This window comes from Pimephales promelas, chromosome 16, assembly GCF_988280905.1.
Source record: "Pimephales promelas chromosome 16, fPimPro1.hap1.1, whole genome shotgun sequence".
Classification (NCBI taxonomy): domain Eukaryota; kingdom Metazoa; phylum Chordata; class Actinopteri; order Cypriniformes; family Leuciscidae; genus Pimephales; species Pimephales promelas.
In genome coordinates this window covers 16626464-16645483 of record NC_142784.1, presented here as the reverse complement: position 1 = coordinate 16645483, position 19020 = coordinate 16626464, and the positions used below count along the sequence as shown (strand labels likewise).

General features: G+C 36.5%; 2 protein-coding genes across 5 annotated transcripts; one reads left to right on the top strand and one right to left on the bottom strand.

Moving 5' to 3' along the window:
• Positions 1 to 665: 665 nt before the first annotated feature.
• On the bottom strand, positions 666 to 12385 carry lsr (lipolysis stimulated lipoprotein receptor). Of its 4 annotated transcripts, none has more exons than XM_039671071.2 (11): positions 12185 to 12385; positions 9388 to 9714; positions 8652 to 8771; positions 7930 to 7986; positions 6066 to 6212; positions 4532 to 4738; positions 4392 to 4442; positions 3859 to 3987; positions 2884 to 3172; positions 2334 to 2799; positions 666 to 1407 (listed from the first exon to the last, which is right to left on the bottom strand). In XM_039671071.2, exons 1-11 carry the CDS (start codon positions 12222 to 12224, stop codon positions 1372 to 1374), a joined length of 1869 nt encoding a protein of 622 aa, XP_039527005.1. In that variant the 5' UTR covers positions 12225 to 12385; the 3' UTR covers positions 666 to 1371. The 4 variants fall into 4 exon arrangements, with proteins under 4 accessions (XP_039527005.1, XP_039527006.1, XP_039527007.1 ...); XM_039671072.2 differs by having other exon boundaries at positions 3874 to 3987; XM_039671073.2 differs by lacking the exon at positions 7930 to 7986 and having other exon boundaries at positions 12185 to 12384.
• Positions 12386 to 15005: 2620 nt separating this feature from the next.
• On the top strand, positions 15006 to 19004 carry tmem106ba (transmembrane protein 106Ba). The gene is made up of 8 exons (XM_039671038.2): positions 15006 to 15132; positions 15688 to 15880; positions 16070 to 16133; positions 16485 to 16644; positions 16810 to 16950; positions 17319 to 17368; positions 17451 to 17504; positions 17789 to 19004. The coding sequence occupies exons 2-8, from the start codon at positions 15700 to 15702 to the stop codon at positions 17907 to 17909; spliced, it is 771 nt and encodes a 256-aa protein (XP_039526972.1). The 5' UTR covers positions 15006 to 15132; positions 15688 to 15699; the 3' UTR covers positions 17910 to 19004.
• The last annotated feature ends 16 nt before the right edge of the window (positions 19005 to 19020 follow it).

Genomic DNA, 19020 nt, shown 5'->3' with positions numbered 1-19020 from the left:
TTACACTCAACTCTGCAATGTAATTGTTATAGAAAACCGTATATTACTCAGATTCATTAACCAGCTGTCTGAACTGTGGGGGTCACTTGGCCTTTTGCTGATGCTGTTTCTTCGGATAGAAAGAAGGTGGGTGAGAATTTCCTAAGGAATCGCTGCTTTAAGACACCAGATGGATGAAAGCATTGATGGCTACCTCTCTGCTGTGATCTTGGCAGGCCACCAACGGTGGATTTCAGAAAGTACGTCTCACAGAGGCAGTTGTTGGTCCTTCTTCTCTTTCTGGGTTAGGAAATATGCTTTGTTTTCTGATAGACCCACCAGGCAGAACACATTAACAGTAGAAGCACTTAAAAGCAAACACTCTTTCATAATATACATGTCAGCTTCTAGTCTGTAAAGACAGCAACGCCATCAGAACAAGCTGCCCAGAACATGAACTTTAACTTCACAGAAACATTTCTAACATTACATGCATATTTGAATTGGAGATGTACAGATGAAATGCCTGTAATCTATGTGAAATACATGTAAATTAATTCTGTATGTCATTCCCTGCTATTATTGTACATGAATAGTAAACTGCCATCTAGTGGGCACAATTCAGAAACACCAAATAATATAAAAAAGAGTGTCATATTGATCCCTAACAAGACAACAAACCTAAATACAATAGAAAAGCTTTATTGAAAATTGATATTACAAGACTGTACAAAAATAGCAAAATGACAAATGACTGTATGACCAAATCTCAGATTAGAGAAAGTATTAAACATATGTAAAAAATAAAAACACAACATTAAATAATAGCACACTCACGGGTATTTTATAGAGGTTCTTGAATTTGTAAATGTGCATAAACAATTCAGCAATACATTATAAATCACCCATTTGCAGAAACCGCATGATGCCTCAAACACAATAGAATTTCGGTCCATACAAATACCATTTCTTTATGTTACATTAATTAAAAATCAATACCTAGAAAACTAAAAGGCTCTATAGTTCATATTTTTAGCATCTATTAAAACACATTCAAATACAGAAATAGATGTATTTGCACAGTAAAAATAACTGCTGATGCTGAGTACCAGTTTTTGAGCATTTGCTGTAAAAAAAAATAAAAAATTAATAAAAAAGCTTTGAATCTGCCATTTCTTGTTCATAAACGAGGCTACATAACAGTGAAATAATCTAATTTATATGGCTATACAATTATTATCATTAAAAAATCCCATAAAAATACATGATGAATATTAACAAAAATTCTTCTCAGCAATCAATCTAAAACTCATACACACACACACACATAAGTATTGCGAAAGAGCACAGGAAACACCACACACTATTTCCGCCTGAGCGTTCACTGCCGCGTTACACCACCAGACTCTCTCTGCTCACAGCTCCATTCTGGCCAAAGAAAACACAGCAAAACTTTGCATCAGTATTACAGCTATAACATGACTGAATATTAAAGCATTCATAGAGTCATCTTCTTCTGATTTTTACTTAACATTGACAAAGAAAAGCCAGAATTTAAAACGGGAAGCATTCAGAAAAACAGAAAAATATTATAATGTTTCAGCCAAAGGTGGAAGCTAACCAACAAACTACTATACCAGTGTTACCAGTGTAAAACACACTATGACCATCTAAAGCAATCATGACCTTTTTTCAGAAGTCATTGACTGACTTGCTGAACTCTGTACACAAACTAATTAACTAATTTTGTACATTAGCTGTAAACATCCTTTTGCCTACTCGTTTATTTCCAGTATCACTATCACCGCGAGGCTGAGCTCCTACGTTCATCCTGGCTTGGTGCGAGGACATGCACAGAGCGGCTGAAATGATGGTGTCTGACAGTTTTAACTTATTATAATAACATGACAAAAAGAATTGTCTAAATTATGTTGCATATTCCTCAACAGTTCTTGTGATGCGACGCTATCAGAGCCAACAGACTCGTGTGTCAGACTCATTTCAGTGCAAAACAATTAGGTCAAAAACGATTTAATATACCGCAAATAGCCAACTAGTTTTTTATGTTGATTTATAATTCATTTAGGCGGACAACAAGGCTACCAAGTACTCTGCACCGTGCGCAGCTTATTAATGTAACCTTTTTTTTTTCCTAACGTCATTTTTAGTGGAAAATTTCAGGACTTCAGTCGACCAAGATTTTCTTTGGTTGAGTACAGCCCTAGATACGACGTCATTGACATAATGCAAGTAGACAATTAAAGAAAATATATAACACTGTCCTAGGGATTTTGGGATATTTTAATGCAAAAATCTTTATTTTTAACTATCTTACTTTTGAATCTGGCTCTTACCTTTTTTAAGTTGCTCTTTTTGGATGAAGGCAAACTGTCACTGTCCTGAGTGTAGGGAGGGGGTGGAGGTGGGAAGTTGCTGTGATTGCCACGGCGATCAGGGTTTCCAGAGGGCGGGGCGAGCGGCAGAGGAGGCGGTCCGCCGTGTGGCCCCCTGTAGCGGTCAGAACGGTCGCTCTCGCTGTCGAGCCTCTCGCGGCTGCGGCCTCTCTGCTGTTCGCCTAACTTCTTCTTTTCCATGGCCTCCTTCAGGAAGCTGTCATCGTACGCGTCCCGTCCTCCGCGGCCACGATCTCGCTCCAGATCCATCAGGTCATCGCGACTACGGCTGCGGCGTCCCTGGAAACCGACCCCACGGAAGGAGTCTCCACGACGAGGACGATTGTCTGGAGAGTAATCACGGCGTCGACGGTCATCGGCGCCACGGTCGTATCCTCGTCCGCTGCTGCTCCATTCGTCATCCGAACTAGACAGAGTAAAGTCATGTTTTAAGAAGGACTGAACGCATTAATTTAGCAGATTAATCGTCGGCAACGATTAATTCACTAACCCTCTTCTGCCGCCCCTGGCCCCACCATCTCGATGAGTGGGTGGATAGTCATCTCGGTCTCGGTAATTGCGGCCAATATCGTCTAATTGTTCCATGGAGCGGGCGCGTCCTCGACTGTCAACTCCCCGCCTGTGCTCGTCCCGTCGGATGTGCTGAGACACGCTGCTGATGGTACTCATGTTCTCGTCCACATCATCGTACACCGTGGTAAGCTGAGGTGGTCTGGCCCGACCACGATTTCGAGAGTCTGGACCGTCATGAAGTGAGCTCACCTCGCTCATGCCATCCACTGGAGGACAGGTGAGAAAAGCAGAACACGACCAAAATGTTTTAATAAACAAAACGACAAATAAACCATCCCCCAACCTTGGAAAAATGGAGAATCTACAGTTAACACCGTTGAAACAAAATGTGTTTCCTTTAGATTGTCAGTGGATTTTCACACACACAAGTAGGACATGTTTATGAATCCCTAACCCTGTTAAAAGTTTGGTTGATTAGAAATTGTTCATGGACCATCAGAGGATCTTGATCCAGGAACATGTCCTACTTCATTTAAAGAGGCTATATGCAAGAATTTCCATTTATTCCCCTTTTTATTGCCATGTGTCAACAGCTTGTAAAGCAACTTTAAAAAAAAGAGTGCTTCCCAGACTTTCTAGATTGACTTTGAAAGCCTGTAAACTGATTTAAGGTTTTTGTTAGGAAAATTAAATTGATGTTTACTTGCACTCCTGAGAACCTCTCTTCCGTTTTGTGACACACAAAATTAATGCTTATACAATGTTCTGGATGACGCTAAGCAAAGAACGAAAATGAATACTAATCAACTTTGTGTTCACTTTCAATCTCTTGAATGGCCACCGGTGTCACTAATAACAAGGGTTTCTGAATTTTACATTTAGCCCCTTTAAGCACCACTTTGTTATAACCCAACCCTCAGAGTGAAAGATAGTGCCCATCTCCAGAACTCACGACGACTGTATTTGCCTGGAGGGTTCCCTGGCCGACTGGGGTCAAGGTTGGCCAGTTCTCGCTCCATATAGTAAAGCACCCGTGTTGGGTTTCCATCTTGGTCGGCTTGAACACGGTATCCACTACGATCTGAAAAACAATACCAACATTATATTTAAATCATCCAACATTTAGGTTTAAATCCCTTACAAATAAAGATCAGGGGTGCCCAATCCTATTCCTGGAGATCCAACACAAACACAAGTTAACCAGCTAATTAAGATCAACAGGAGCACTTCATAACTACAGACTACTAGTAGTTAGTAGACAGTAGTTACCGGAAAAGGATTGGGCACCCCTGATTTAGATGGATTCATAAATGAGTAGGAAAAACTACTTGACAATAAATAAATTGCTCATTAATTACATATGCTCTGCAAATATTTCAATTAAAAAATATATATATTATTATATAAAACATAAAAAAAAAGTATAAATATATATTATTATATAAAACAAGTCCAAAACTGATATAATAAAGATCTCTCGCATACTTCCTCCACCATCGTGGTCTTGCAGCAACGGCACTTGAGATCCTTGGCCAACTGTATTGGGAAGAACAGATGATCAACTAATTAGATTTATTAATGTAAATAAATAACTATTTTGTTAAGCTGCAGTTTTTTGAGTTTACCTGAGCTGGCCCCGTCATAGTCTCTGACGTAGCCATTGGAGGGAGGACCCATCGCCATAGTGTGGCCCATCGGCATAGGGAGCATGGGTACGCCATGTGTAGCTCCGCCAACTCCATATGCTGGCTGTCCGTACATGCTTGGGGCATAGAGGGTGGGTGCGTACTGACTGGGGACACCAGACTTGGCCATTTTACCAGCCTCATATACTGCAAACATTTTTAATTTAGTGCAAGTTATTATTTAAAACAAAAATGCAATAAAATGTGTGTTAACTTTTTGAGGCTTTTCTGCAAATATCCATGCATGCATACGTTTACAATTGTGTAACAGGCTCAGGCCTGTTGCCATGTCTTTTCATATTGAGTGTACTACTACACACCACCAAAGGCGCTGGGGTAGATACAGGGGTTGGATAATGAAACTGAAACACTGGCCAATGTTGGAGGTTTCACATCTATATGCCTGGCGGCCAATCTTCAGAGTGAAAATCGGGTGGATCAATGATGGTTTGAGCTCCAATGTCATGACAATCCTGATTGTATTTGATGGACACGACACTGCCGAGGACTACCAAACCCTTCTGGAGGATCATGAGCACCTGATGCTCAAACCGTGTATCAGCATGATCATGCACCAACACACACAGCAAGACTTGTGACAGAAGGGTTTGATGAAGATGAAAGTGACGTTGAACATCTCCCATGGTCTGACAGTCACCAGATCTGAATATTATTGAGGTGTTTTGGAGGAGCGAGTCCACCAGCATCATATAGTGACCTGGACACTGTTCTGGAAGAGGAACGGCTCATAATCCCTCTGGTGACTGGGAAGGACTTCTATCTGTCAATTGGTGCTGTATTTGGATGCAAAATGAGGCCCTCACCATTCTAACAAATTATTGTGTTGTAAAACCAGGTGTTTCAGTTTCATTGTCCAACCCCTGTAGTGTATACCCAGGTGGGTGGTAGAGCAAGTTAGATTTGTTGGACAGAGGAAGCATGGCTTACCTGCCATGTTAACACAAACCACTTTGTGTCCTGATTGGGATCCTTTAGTTTTAAGCTCAATCAATGTAAGAAGTATCTATTCACCTTGTGGGTCTCTTGGATCTCAGGCACAGGGATTCTAAACATGTAGCTTTGCTTTTTGGGATTACCGCACATTGAATTTATTTATTTTTCGCACCCATGGACTATATCAGAAAAGGCTTTCAGGTTCATTTGAATTCATGAATTGTTGGTACACCGACTCCATATCAGGCTGTTTTTTTTCTCGCTTATGTTTCAAGGACAGTGGGTATTTAAAGCCAAGCCTGCCTACATCTGTACAGTCTTTCGTCTTTAGTCTATAATACTAAATGAAACCATTTAACTATAATAGTATATTACTAATAATAAAAAAACACTGACCACTTCATCATTTTTACAGTCTTTTCATTCAGTTTGATTTACTTTCATCTTCCTAAATGAGGAACAAGCCCATTTGTGGCTAAGAGGGAAAGGGGAAGTGGAAGTGAAGGAGGTGTGGACTCACAGGCGCGGGGACAGCAGCAGCGCTCCGGGCAGCAGGGGCATCTGACGTAACAGCAGCAGGTGTGAGGACAACACTGACACCAGCAGATACCGATCAGGAGCAACAACAACAAGAAGCCCAGGACCACCAACACCACTAACAACCAGTCTGGAGAACAAGAAAGACAAATCGCTTGCTTCAGATACTAAACCGAGGACTCAGGGAATTAAACAGAAAAGACTGAAGAGATACCTGTGTAGAAGCAATATTGGTTTAATTTCCATTTCTGACTTTTCAGTAGACAAAATTGGGATATAATTGGATTATATATAGTTTACACACTTTTATTTTGGCATGTCATGAGATGCTTTTAACTTCGTGTGTGCACATGTCTTAAAAAAAAGTATTTGACGCACATAAAGAAGAACCAGCCGGACAGGTTTTGCCTCACAATACTCTGCCAGGGCTTGATTCCAGCATGCACCATAACAACATCCTACATGCACAGACACAAAGTGACTCATGTGCAGACACAGATCTTAGAAACTATTCCACAATCTGACTGAGAAAACCACCAAATTACAGAGCCTTATGCAAATCTAAGGTGGCAGTAATGTACAGTCAGTCATCTAACTGTAAATTACACCACTTATTCCAAAGCTACTTACCAAATAAATAAATTAATGGATGTTTAATATTGTTTAACTGAAATTGGTTTATTACTTGAGAAAAAAAGAGGTTGTGAAGTGATAAAACAGAATGCTGCCAATCAGCATAATAATTAGTAATTGACCTCAGTCAGAGTAGACAACATACTTAAAGGTACACTATGTAACATCAATCCTTCTTCCAAAAAGTGTTTTTGTCTTTCTCTGAGTCACTATAGCAAGCCTATTATAAATGTTTATATATTAGACCTGTCCGGATGGTTTTCCATAAATAGAGAAAAGTTGCTCCGGCTGCTTTGAGTTGTGTATGGTGTGTGAGTGTCAGAGGTTAGTTGATACAACGAGTGAGAAAGATTGACACAGAGTCGCTAAATCTAAAACCTCCGGGGAATCAGCGAACAGAGGAGAGTCTGCTGGCAAAAAGACAACGTGACAGAGGTTGTAATAAACCAAGAATCAACATTGGTTTGGTTTTTCGGAAATGGCGAGAACTGAGGGTTTGAAATGTTGTAAAAGTGATGCGGAGATGGCGTTTTTTTTTATTTCTCAACAGGTGAGTAATGCATTTTATTGAACAGAAAATTTGCCACATGTAGCTCTCTAACAGAGTTGATTGTAAAGCATAATCTATTTTGAAGGGTCATTCATTATGGTTGTAGAGCTGTGCTGGAATTTATTTTCAAGGAAGTATCATGTCTATTATTGGGTAAATCCACAGTGATGTCTAGTCATACAGCTAGTCAGCTTGACATCTTTTCCATCCAAGCTGGTTATTTCTCTTAAACCTAGTAGTGAACGTTTTGTGAGCAGCAGGATAACCATATTCACCAGGCAAAGGCAAAGCACAACCAAAACAATGTTTTTCTGCAAAATGCATGCAATGTTTTTGTTGTTTTAACCGTTAGAAGGCCAAAAGTTACATAGTGTACCTTTAATCTGACACAAATAAAAACAAGGCTGTGGATTCATTTAACATGGTGCACTATATCGTAAAATCTTATTTTTTAACGTTTTAGAGGCTGGACACCATTCATGGACACAGTGACACACAGTCCTTCTGTCCCTCAAAATCTTGTTTATGCATCAAATTCTACTCCAAGATCATTAGTTTTAGTCTAGTTTAGTCTAGTATAGTTTTAGACCTGGCTGTGGCTGGTGAAGGATTCAAGTACAGCTTCAAACTTAAGCAGACCTCTAGAGAGAAGCATTTATTCTACCTTCCATGATCAGTAAATCAATGCCAGGCAGCAGGTCTGTAGTATTTGACTTTCTCTCTGTGAAAGAAAGACAAAGCCATAATTACTGAAAAAGGCCTTTCGGCATCGGCCCAAGGAGAAAAAAAATAGCCTGTAAGTTAATAAAATTACTACTACTGACATCAGTTTAATTACTAATATTAGTATTTATCAATATATAAGAGTTTTCTATAACATTGAAAAGCAAGAGAAGATGATCTTGAATCCTTCACAAGCAAACCGTGACGTTCCAGGTGGAAATTAATGAAAAGGTAACACTTTAGTATAGGGTCCAATTCTCATTTCTCACTATTAACTAGGCACTTATTAACATGCACAACTAGGATATTGGCTGTTTATTAGTATTTATAAAGCACATAATAATGCCTTATTCTGATAATCCCTACCTAATACCTAAATTTAACAACTGCGTTACTAACTATTGGACCCTAATCTAAACTGTCACCATTGTAAATAATAATTTTTATTAATAAAAATACAAAGAATAGTAAAAGAAAAAACACAAACAACCTCCAAGATACCATCGAACACAACCCTAATTCCTCACATGCAAAAAAATAAAACAAACAAAACACAGTTTGAAAGAACGAACAAGTGTGCAATGCATGTGTTCAAAATCACACATGATGTTATGTTTGGGTGTCTATCAGTCTGAGATTGTTTGTCAGAAGGTAAACACTTACCAAGCACAATGAGCTCTGTAAAACACTCGCCATTCCCTGAAAGGTCCTGGGCTGAGTTGACTGAACACACATACACACCGCTGTCTCCCCAAGCAGTCTGAGCAAAGTTGAGATCTGCTTCTATTTATATAAAAAAATAAAAGGAAGTATAGTTTTCAGAGGTGCTTAAACCATATCATAAATGTACATATTGAAATTTTAGCAGATAAAATTTAGTCAGGCTAAACTTGGCACATTGTTAGTGAAAATAATGAAAAAATAATAAAATACAAACAAATAATAAACAATATATACGTATAAATATTACAAAAAGTCTTCTTGCACTTGAATGGACAAATTCACACAGAATTATGTCAAAATGCCCATATAGGAAAGTATAAGAAACTTTTGTAACAAATTTTATACTTAAATTTTATGTAACTGTATTTTATGAAGACTATGTGTTATTTTACATTTCATTATTTTTTTAAAAAAACCACTGGCCAAACCAGAGTAGCCAAAGTAGAAAATAAATCCTTAGCATTGCTCCCTGCTGAAGCAGCTCTAAATATTCACTGTGCTATTAAATTAGATAAAATATGATAGACTATTAATATCAACAGGGAAATTAACAGTAGCTCCAACAATACATTTTAACAGGCATTTTTAGCATGAAAATAATGAAGGAAATATCTATTTGCTAGGCCAACTAATTTGTTTCATATTCTTTTGGTTTTTCTGAAACAAGATGACTTACTATTGGTGATGCTGATCTGACGGCCCTGGTATTCTTTCGCAAGTGTGACCGCCGTTTGTTTCGAAGCTATCATGCGAACGGTCCTGGCACTGTCTGCACACTCTATGTTGGGGTTGTAGTTTGGGTTGGACTGAGCGATGGCATTATCAGCACTGCTGGGGTTTAGAGCAGCTTGTATCGGATCTCTGCAGTAGGACTTGTACTTCCAGGAGATCAGTGGAGGGGATGGATCCGACGTAGTGTAATCACAGCTGAGTGCGACCGGCTGGAATAATATGACCACATAGCGTGGCTTATTGCAGATCACATTGATAGCTGTGGTGAAGCCTGTGAGAGAAGAGACACATTTGAATATAACAGTTTCCACAAATAGATGAAACAGGGAGGTTTAAGACATTCCCATGAACTTGGACAGGAATTAAGAAAATAGATCAAAGACCATCCAAATTAAAAAGGAAAGGATTGAAAGTCCTTTAGGCAATAACAAAGACTCAAGATATTTCAAAAGGCAGCAAAGCCTCTCTTAATAAAAGCCTTAAGACAAAGACTTTCTGTATCATATATATATATATATAGACCATTTTGCGAGATGTAAACAACACTGGTCCAGAAGTACTTCCTGTTTCAGTTTTTTTAACACTACATGGACGTTGGAATAAAATACAACCAACAGAACATATGCAACTGAATCAAAAAGTTAAACACACATATTTAAGATGTTTTCTTTACATTTGAAATAAAGAAACCATTTACAAACCGAAACAGGAAGTGTTTTTGGACAAGTGTTGTTGACATCTTGCAAAATGTATACTGTATATATATATATATATATATATATATATATATATATATATATATATATATACTCTTAAAAAACACAAGGAAACAACAGGTAATTATAACAATTCAGGTAAACCACAAAAAAATAACTGTGAATGTGTCAGTGAAGATGCAAATCTTTAATCTGTTTACCAAAAGAACAGATTGAATTTAGGCTTGTATTCACATAAGCATTCATCAACTCACACATCAGTTTTGGTAAACAGAAGCTCAAGCATGTTCGCTTGATGTGCGAGAATGTGCTTATTGTTTTGTGTTACGCAGCACATCAAGAGTGAACCAATGAGATTCACTCGTGTTACGCAGCACATTTGAGCTTCAGCAAGAACCAATGAGGTTCATTCTCGTGTTACGCAGCACATTTGAGCTTCAGCAAGAACCAATGAGGTTCATTCTCGTGTTACGCAGCACATTTGAGCTTCAGCAAGAACCAATGAGGTTCGTTCTCGTGTTACGTAGCACGTTTGAGCTTCCTCAAGAGATCTGTTCTCGCAAGTGAAGCAAGTTAATTTGAGCTTCTGTTTGTTTGCTGATCAATGTTTATATGTGAATAAAAGCCTAGATTAAATAATTCGGTTTATAATATAAAGCGAGTCTCTTAAAAAAAAAAAAGGACTAAACCACTCTATTTAAATGGATTCATTTTAAAATGTCAGTTACATAGCTATCAGTGGAGGGGCAGAATGATTTCAGATTTCATTAAAAAAGATCTTCATTCGTGTTCCAAAGATGAACAAAAGTCTTACGGGTTTGGAACAACAGGAAGGTGAGTAATTAATGACAGAATTTTAATTTTTGGTGAACTGTTAAATCTTTTTTTATTTTTACCATGATATTAGCAGGGTTTAAATCAGGGGATTATTCAGGCGATTATTCAGGTTGTATTGTAATAGTTATTAGCCTTGAACTTTATTAGCAAATTTGTTTGAATTGAACAAATGTTCAAATAAATGGTCAAAGTAATATCTTTAGTAATTTTAAAATATGGATAAAATAACCTAAAAACAACATTTGATAATGCTTATCATTTTGTCAGGGATCTTTTAATTAAATTGTATTGGTGGCTTCCTAAAAACACTTTTGAGGAAAAAGAATATCTCATCACACTTGACTCTCTGATGGTTAAGGTTATTATTGAACTACTTACTACACATAATATGTAAACAAACAATGTGACATTGATTCCATGCTTCATGCATATCCTGATGTTAGTCCTAATCTGATAGTTCTAAAATAAAGAAAACCCCCAACAAAAAGGTCAACAATAGCCTTTCACAAATGCTATAATTAAACAGTCTTTTCATGCACAACTGTTTAATGATAGCTCAAAAAGACTATGACAGATGCATTTGCTCCAAAAATACTACAAAAGACCATTTTAAGCAACGTTTGGGATTACTACATAAAGAGTAAACAAACTTTTCACATAGGTGACATCACATTGTGACATGGTTTTAGAAAGATTATCAGAGGATGTGACTCATGTGTCTCTGACCGAAACTATTTCATTGTGAATGTGAAGGGGACATGACCACATCCTCCCACACAATCTACATTACTCATTCCCTATTAAAACAACAAACACTTAAGAAAATACAAAGAAGACAAAGTGAAACCATTTGCACAATAACCTGGTCTATTTCAAAATAGTTGTACATTTGTACTAATATCTGATATTTAAATCGATTACCATTAGTAAGATAGTAATTATCTGATTACAAATTGGGAAGGATAAATATGCAATGATCATTATAGCATTTGGTCACTTATTTTAGTAAATTATAAGACAAAGCAAGTAACTAATAGGTCCATATGACCATTATGAGATCCAGTGCTGTAATAAACTAAAATCTGATGATCTGTTGATATTTTCCAATACACATCTACAAAAAAGTGAAACCAGTAGGCTAACCCATAAACTGTCACAGCTTTGGTGAAGAAGAAAAAACGCACTTACCTGTGAACAAGAAGAGGGTCAAGATTATACCCTGCCACATATTATCTCAAGATCTTTTCAAACACACCCAACATTAAATTACCCAAAAGTAGGTAAAAAACAAAAAGTCCGAGTAGGCCTATGTGTCGTGAATGCAGCTGTATTTGACTCAGGCAGGTGCGTCCTCCATTTCCTCGTGCAGCGAGGTATGAATGTGTAACCCGAAACTCAGGTGAGATCGGCGGACCACTGCAAACACAATACACGTACAGTCATAGGTGCCCAAAAAAGAACTATAGTTTGCCTGTTTAAAAATAAGGACTCTTATACATTTATTTTGCTTCTTAAACAATCGGACATAATATTAAAGAACTGTATTTCGTGACTGCAGACCCGGTTTGACGAGATTAACCCAAAACGTTTAATAATACAACGCCCTGAAATCCACCTTTGATGAGAGAAATGGTTTAGTCCACTGGCAATCTATGAAGGCTGAGTTAATGATCGCCCGGGAGATTTTGGTTAACCTCGAACCCCAGGCTCGAACTATTTTCTTACTTCGCATAGATTCTCAGATCTAATGACTGGTAACTAACGTTATTTTGAATGTGTTGGTAAAAAGCAGAATAAATAATTCGTTATGTTTCTAGGATAAACGTTGGCCTCTCCGGTTTCCTGATGATTGATCTCACACGACACGTTTTGTTTGTTTGTTTTTTAACTAATTAAAAGCTAGAGTAGCCTACATGTATAGACATACTGTACATGTCAGGAGTGGAAGAAAAAAAGAAAATAAAATAAAAAGAAAGATATTTTACATTAAAACTTGTAGCATAGTTCTCATTGCTTTGAAGTTTTACTTTGAATATTGTTTCTAAAAAGGCTTTTTAACATTAATTTTAAATTGTTCATAATTCCAGTAACAGTAAGTATTTAAGATTGAGAAAACCCTAACCCTAACCCACGCAAGAAAATATTATTACATCATGCAACTTAACACAAGTAAATTCTTCAATTGTAAAGAATGATAATTATTATTAGCCTACTACATCCTATAGCCTCAAAATGTCATAGCCTCAAAATTGGGAATTGCATGTTAAACCATAAAAGTTATAGGCCTAAATATGAACAAATTCAGTTTAATTTTAGAACACCATTTGATCAAGTGTTTAACCCAAATTATTATTTTTTTCAAACCAATTCCCATAAAAAATATTGATTTGTTTCTAACCCATATTATTCTAAATGGTACATTTATGGGGGGAGAAATTATGACTATGAGAGAGAGAGTAATGCATTTTGTGGAAACTTGTGTGATACAAGTTAAATGGGGATTTGATTAATATCATAATCACATTTCAGTATGAACTCTATACCATCAGAGTGTTTTTGAAATATAAAGTTAGTTAGGCCTACATATACTTTGCCTATTTTTTTTAAAAAAAAATTGGCTAATTGTGGAGCCATTTTATTTAAAATATCAAGTTAGAGGTCTTAAAATCCAAAATATTCAATCCTCCTTCAATTTTTGACCTACAGATATTTATTTATTTTTTAAATAGTGTGATTTGTGATGATCTTCCAAATAAATTTTAAAAGTTTGGTGTCTATCATTTTAATGAATGAGGAGGGTGTATCTAACACTTGAGCATATCAAGATAAACCCTCAGCTTTATTACACTCAACCAAAAAGATAAGTCAAGAATTCAGTTTCTTTTAAATTGATTGAATGACAGGAATGAAGTTTAACTTATTCCTGACTTCCATATTTTTAGATATCTTGATAGAGTACGCAAACATTTGACAATTTTTTTACGGGAATATTGCATACTGCTGTAAAGTTACAAAACCCTATAGAGCCATTAGCTCACTTTTATTAATATTCAGGGAAGACCAGATACAGATGAAAATAACTGCAGACAATTGATTTTTTTTAACTTCTCCACACAACACGCTAATAGACCTTACAGCTGCACCATCTTTGAAAATGAAAGTGAGGCTGTAAAGGACATCTCTCCAATGGCTTATGTTTTTTTTTTTTTTTTTTTTTTTTTAATTGTTCTGCAGACAAAACACTGAAAAAAAACAAAAAATGATCTGTGGAAAATTAGAAGTGATCTATGAGTTTTATACCACTTTTTACAGGGGACGCATTGAATACATGGGAGTTTATCCAGCACAGCCACACTTTCACACCTCTTGGCACTGCTCTGTGATCTTGAGGGAACATCACATATCACATCAATGGGCATCACTGCTGCTAGTTGTGACACTTTGACTAAAGTAATTATTTCTCAGTGTTGGTTTATTATTGAAAGTCAGTTACTTATTATATCTGTAAATGACATAATATTACAAATATATGTAGGCCACCATGTCAACTTCCTTATTTGTGTCAGTTTCATGTAACAATTTTGTTCATTAGGTTGATATTTTTGCTGAGCTTGAAACATCAGAAAGCATTTTGAGAAGTGTTAACCACAGGACTTGGTGGTTGGACACTTTTTTTCCTTATTCTGATTGCACAAACAACTCGCCAAAGTAATAAAAACGATACAGCGCATCGTTCTTGCCCAACCATTCTTCCATTCCTGCACCCTCCCGTTAGGCTACTCTGTCTAACTGTGGTTTTTAGATTAAATAAAGGAAATGAGACCCAAAGCAAAACACTGCACATGTAAACAGTAGCGGCCATGAAATCTGCAGTGCAACTATCAACAGAGAGGCGTGGCTTAGAGAGTGTCAGTCCAACAAATCCCGCCTTGTATAATATGATTGGCTTGTAACAGTGGCGTACGTAACTATCGTCCAATCACGTGACTTTTACAAAGGAGCGTGTCACTGATTAAACCAAGAGGAGGGGCTTGTTGAAAAAACACGGCTTATTGGGGGAAAGAATAACAGTCGGGATAGAGGCATTGTAGCAATTGTAATTTTATACAAACTGAAGGCAGGACCCTTCAAAAAAGGTAAACCTTAATTCACATCATATCCACTATAGTTTTATATCGTACCTTGAAATAGGAGTTTTTTCGTATGGTGCTTGATCAGCTTTTAGGCCCATTTGCTATTACATCAGAATCTAAACCATGTTCATCGCGTGCGTGACAGTGTGTTAATAATGTTCTTTAAATGCATCGCACTTATTGCATTATTTTGTTTCAGATAATGCATTGTTACACAGCATCAGTATTAAGAACACGAGAACGTCGGCCGTACAGTAGAGTACATTGCGTTCTCATATCAGCTGTGTGTTATTTGCATATCATCACGAACTGAAAATATATTGTTTAGTTGAGGATAGCCAGAATATTTTGATTGCATGATGAGATATTAACATAACGTATATATCATAGGCCTATCGAATTTCGTTGTAAAACAGCCTGGAGCTGCATACATCAAGTCAAGTGGAAAATATGTGCATAAGTTCACCAAAACATTAAGATCTGTAATTGCATGATCTTTCATGACTTGCATTGTAATGCAATAAATGACACAGATGATTTATTTTCTCTCTTTTTAAGTCAAGCCCAACCATGGGGAAGTCTCTATTTTCTTTGCCAAAGCAAAAAGAAGACCAGGAGAACCTGACTGAAGACCCAAAGTCGCTCAATGAGGACGATAAAGACGACGTGTCACAGTTTCCATATGTTGAATTCACAGGCAGAGACAGTGTTACCTGTCCTACTTGTCAAGGGACAGGGAGAATACCAAGAGGTGAGAACAGATCCGTATGTCATCCACCTTTTCATCCATCCATCTACACAGTACCATGTATCCCAAAAATGTAATATGCAAATCTAAATGTCTAACATTATTAAACTGTTCTCTAAAGAAGGGACATCAATAAATTGTATAAATCATTATTGTAATCATTTGTTTTTCCTATCCTGGATATTCTCACAGACCAAGAAAACCAGCTAGTTGCTTTGATACCATACAGCGACCAGAGGCTGAAGCCAAGACGAACGTAAGTTTGTTTAAACATTGGGGTCAGAGTTTAGTTTAGGGTCCAATTCTCACTATTGACTAACTATTAACAACGACTTTTGCATTCCTAATTAATAGTTAGTTAGGTAGTTGTTCAGTTTAGGTATTGGGTATTAAGGGATTTAGAATAAGGTCATGCAGAATAAAGCATTAATATGTGTTTTATAAGTACTAATAAACAGCCAATATCCTAGTAATATGCATGTTAATAAGCAAGCACCTAGTTAATAGTGAGAATTGGATCCTAAACCAAAGACCCTAAACCCAACATTGTGTATGTAGCCTATATAATATAAATAATGACTGGCTGTGTATTCTTGCACTGTTCCAGGACATTGTACGTGTTTGTATCCGTCTTTCTGTGTCTGCTGCTTTCTGGTCTGGCCGTGTTCTTCCTGTTCCCTCGGACTATTGACGTCTCTTATGTTGGGGTGAAGTCAGCCTATGTCACTTATGACCGAGACCAGCGGATAATATACCTAAATATCACGGTAATATCTAGAGCACGCCCTTTTAATTTGTGTTTCAGGATTGTTAACCTTAATATTCTTTCTGTAATGGAGGGATTGGACTTGATAATGAGATTGATCAGACTTTTATTTTCTAATTTTTGTTGTCATGTGTAATTTTAAATAACAGTATTTTGTTTTTCTCAGAATACCCTTAACATCACCAACAATAATTACTTCCCAGTACAAGTAGCCAACATCACAGCCCAGGTGCAATTCTACAAGACTGTCATTGGGAAGTCTGTCGTCAGTAATGTCACCACCATCATCCCCCTGGATATGCGACAGGTGCGTGGTCATTTATTTAGATCACTGGTATAAAACAACCTTTTTAGGTTTGTTAATACTTCAGCAAACATTACTTGACTAATAATTGTATATTCATATTTAAATACACACACATAAACTGCTGTTCAAATGTTTTTAATGCTCACCAAGGCTGCATTTATTTGATTCAATTTGTTTATACAGCCTAAATATGCATTCATAGTGAGGAAAATTACTGAGCCAAACATTGAGATAATTGAAAGAAAATGATCTGTATCCTGCCAATAAAGCAGTTTCATTTAGTCACATGACTTTGCAATCTTAGTTTCTCTCCATGTGTGTAATTACTGAGATAACACCTGTTTTCAATGTCATTGTCTCATTTTTAGGTTGATTACACTGTTCCCACTATCATAGCCAATGAGATGAACTACATATTGTAAGTAAAACTTTCATAAATACATTTTATCTTACAGTGTTCGAAAATGCGTATTGTGATGATTGCGTATCTGTTTTTACAGTGACTACTGTACCATGCAGTCAATTAAAGTGCATAACATTGTTGTCATGATGCAGTAAGTACTCTTTTAGTGAATCGGTGTGCTTAAACAGTTCATGTAAATGAACATAAAAAAGTATTTCAATAGATAAATATTTAGTAAAATGTTACTATATTGAGTTTTTTTTTTTTTGTAGTTGCATTTAGTATTTTTGTGTTTGTTTTAATTTCCACGTTTAGTAAAGAATGGTATATCTATATAATATATAATAATTTTAAACAGTAAGAGCAAATTATAATTCCTTAATTGCCTTAAATGCCTGTTCTCCACTTCAACTAACAAAGAAAATGTCTCTCCAGAACGACTGTAACCGCTGTGTACTTTGGCCATGCTGAGCAGGTGTCTCAGGAAAAGTACCTGTACGTGGACTGCGGCTCGAACACCACCTCTTCACGCGGACGCATGAGTGTGATACAGTGACGCCTCTACGTATGACCCTCAATTCTTAATGTTCTCATGTGGTGATAAAAAAAGATGGCTACTCTTGAGTGTTACGAATGTCTGAAAATGAAGCCTGTACTGTAGGGTGGCAACATTTGGATTGATCAGCGATTTCTAGTCAAAGAGTTGATATCCTTTCTTCCACATCATTACTGATTCTTTAGCATTGCTCCGGAGGTTTTGCTTGGATAGACAAAAGCACTTTAGTATATTTTGGGAAAATGAATGACCAGCAGAATATTCTACATAGATCTGCAAACACGTAAACCACTTTGACTTTACTACATTGTTCTCTTGGTGTGATTATTTTGTCTTTTTTAACATTGGTCATGCTTGTTGTTGAGCAGGTATTCTGTAGATTTTTTTTTTTTTTTGGGTGTTATGAACATATATCAACAAAACCATTAACAGATGCTTTCATTTTTGATGAGATGTTACTTGCCTGAAACCACACTCCGACTTCAGTTTATGGGTATTTTATATAACTCGATTTTGTGGATTTTTCAACCTCTTACTACTTTTTTTTATTTTATTTCAAGAATTTTTGTTCAAAGGGAACATTTAGAAAGAATGTCTTTTGAACTACTTTTGAAATTATGAGAATTGAAAATGAAGTGGGCTATCTGAGGCTAGTACAACACTGGCCATGAATCAGGCGTTAATAAATATAATATAAATTGAACTCAGCAGGAAGCTGTGGAATATATTAGTTAAAAAAAGGGAATAGAAAAAGGAAGGAAGGTAATTGATTCTGTTTTAAGAAATTGACTTCTGTTAACTGATGCATCTTTGTTGTCATATTTGACTAAATTCAACCATCTTTTTTCTTGGTGTTTAGATGATTGATAATGTAGATGTTTCTCATTCACTTTAACCTTTTTGCTAATTGTGTTTTCAATATCAATACATTTGATTGATGTTTAATTTTAATGTTTCTTTTTAATTTCTTTGATGAAATTTGTGTCCATGTATATTTTCTTTTAAAATATTTTGTTGGCATTTCAGCACTCTCCCAAGTAAAATGTTATAATATCATGTTTTTTTCTATGGTGAATTAAATAAGTACAGACTGGACCTGGGTAGCCTGAAA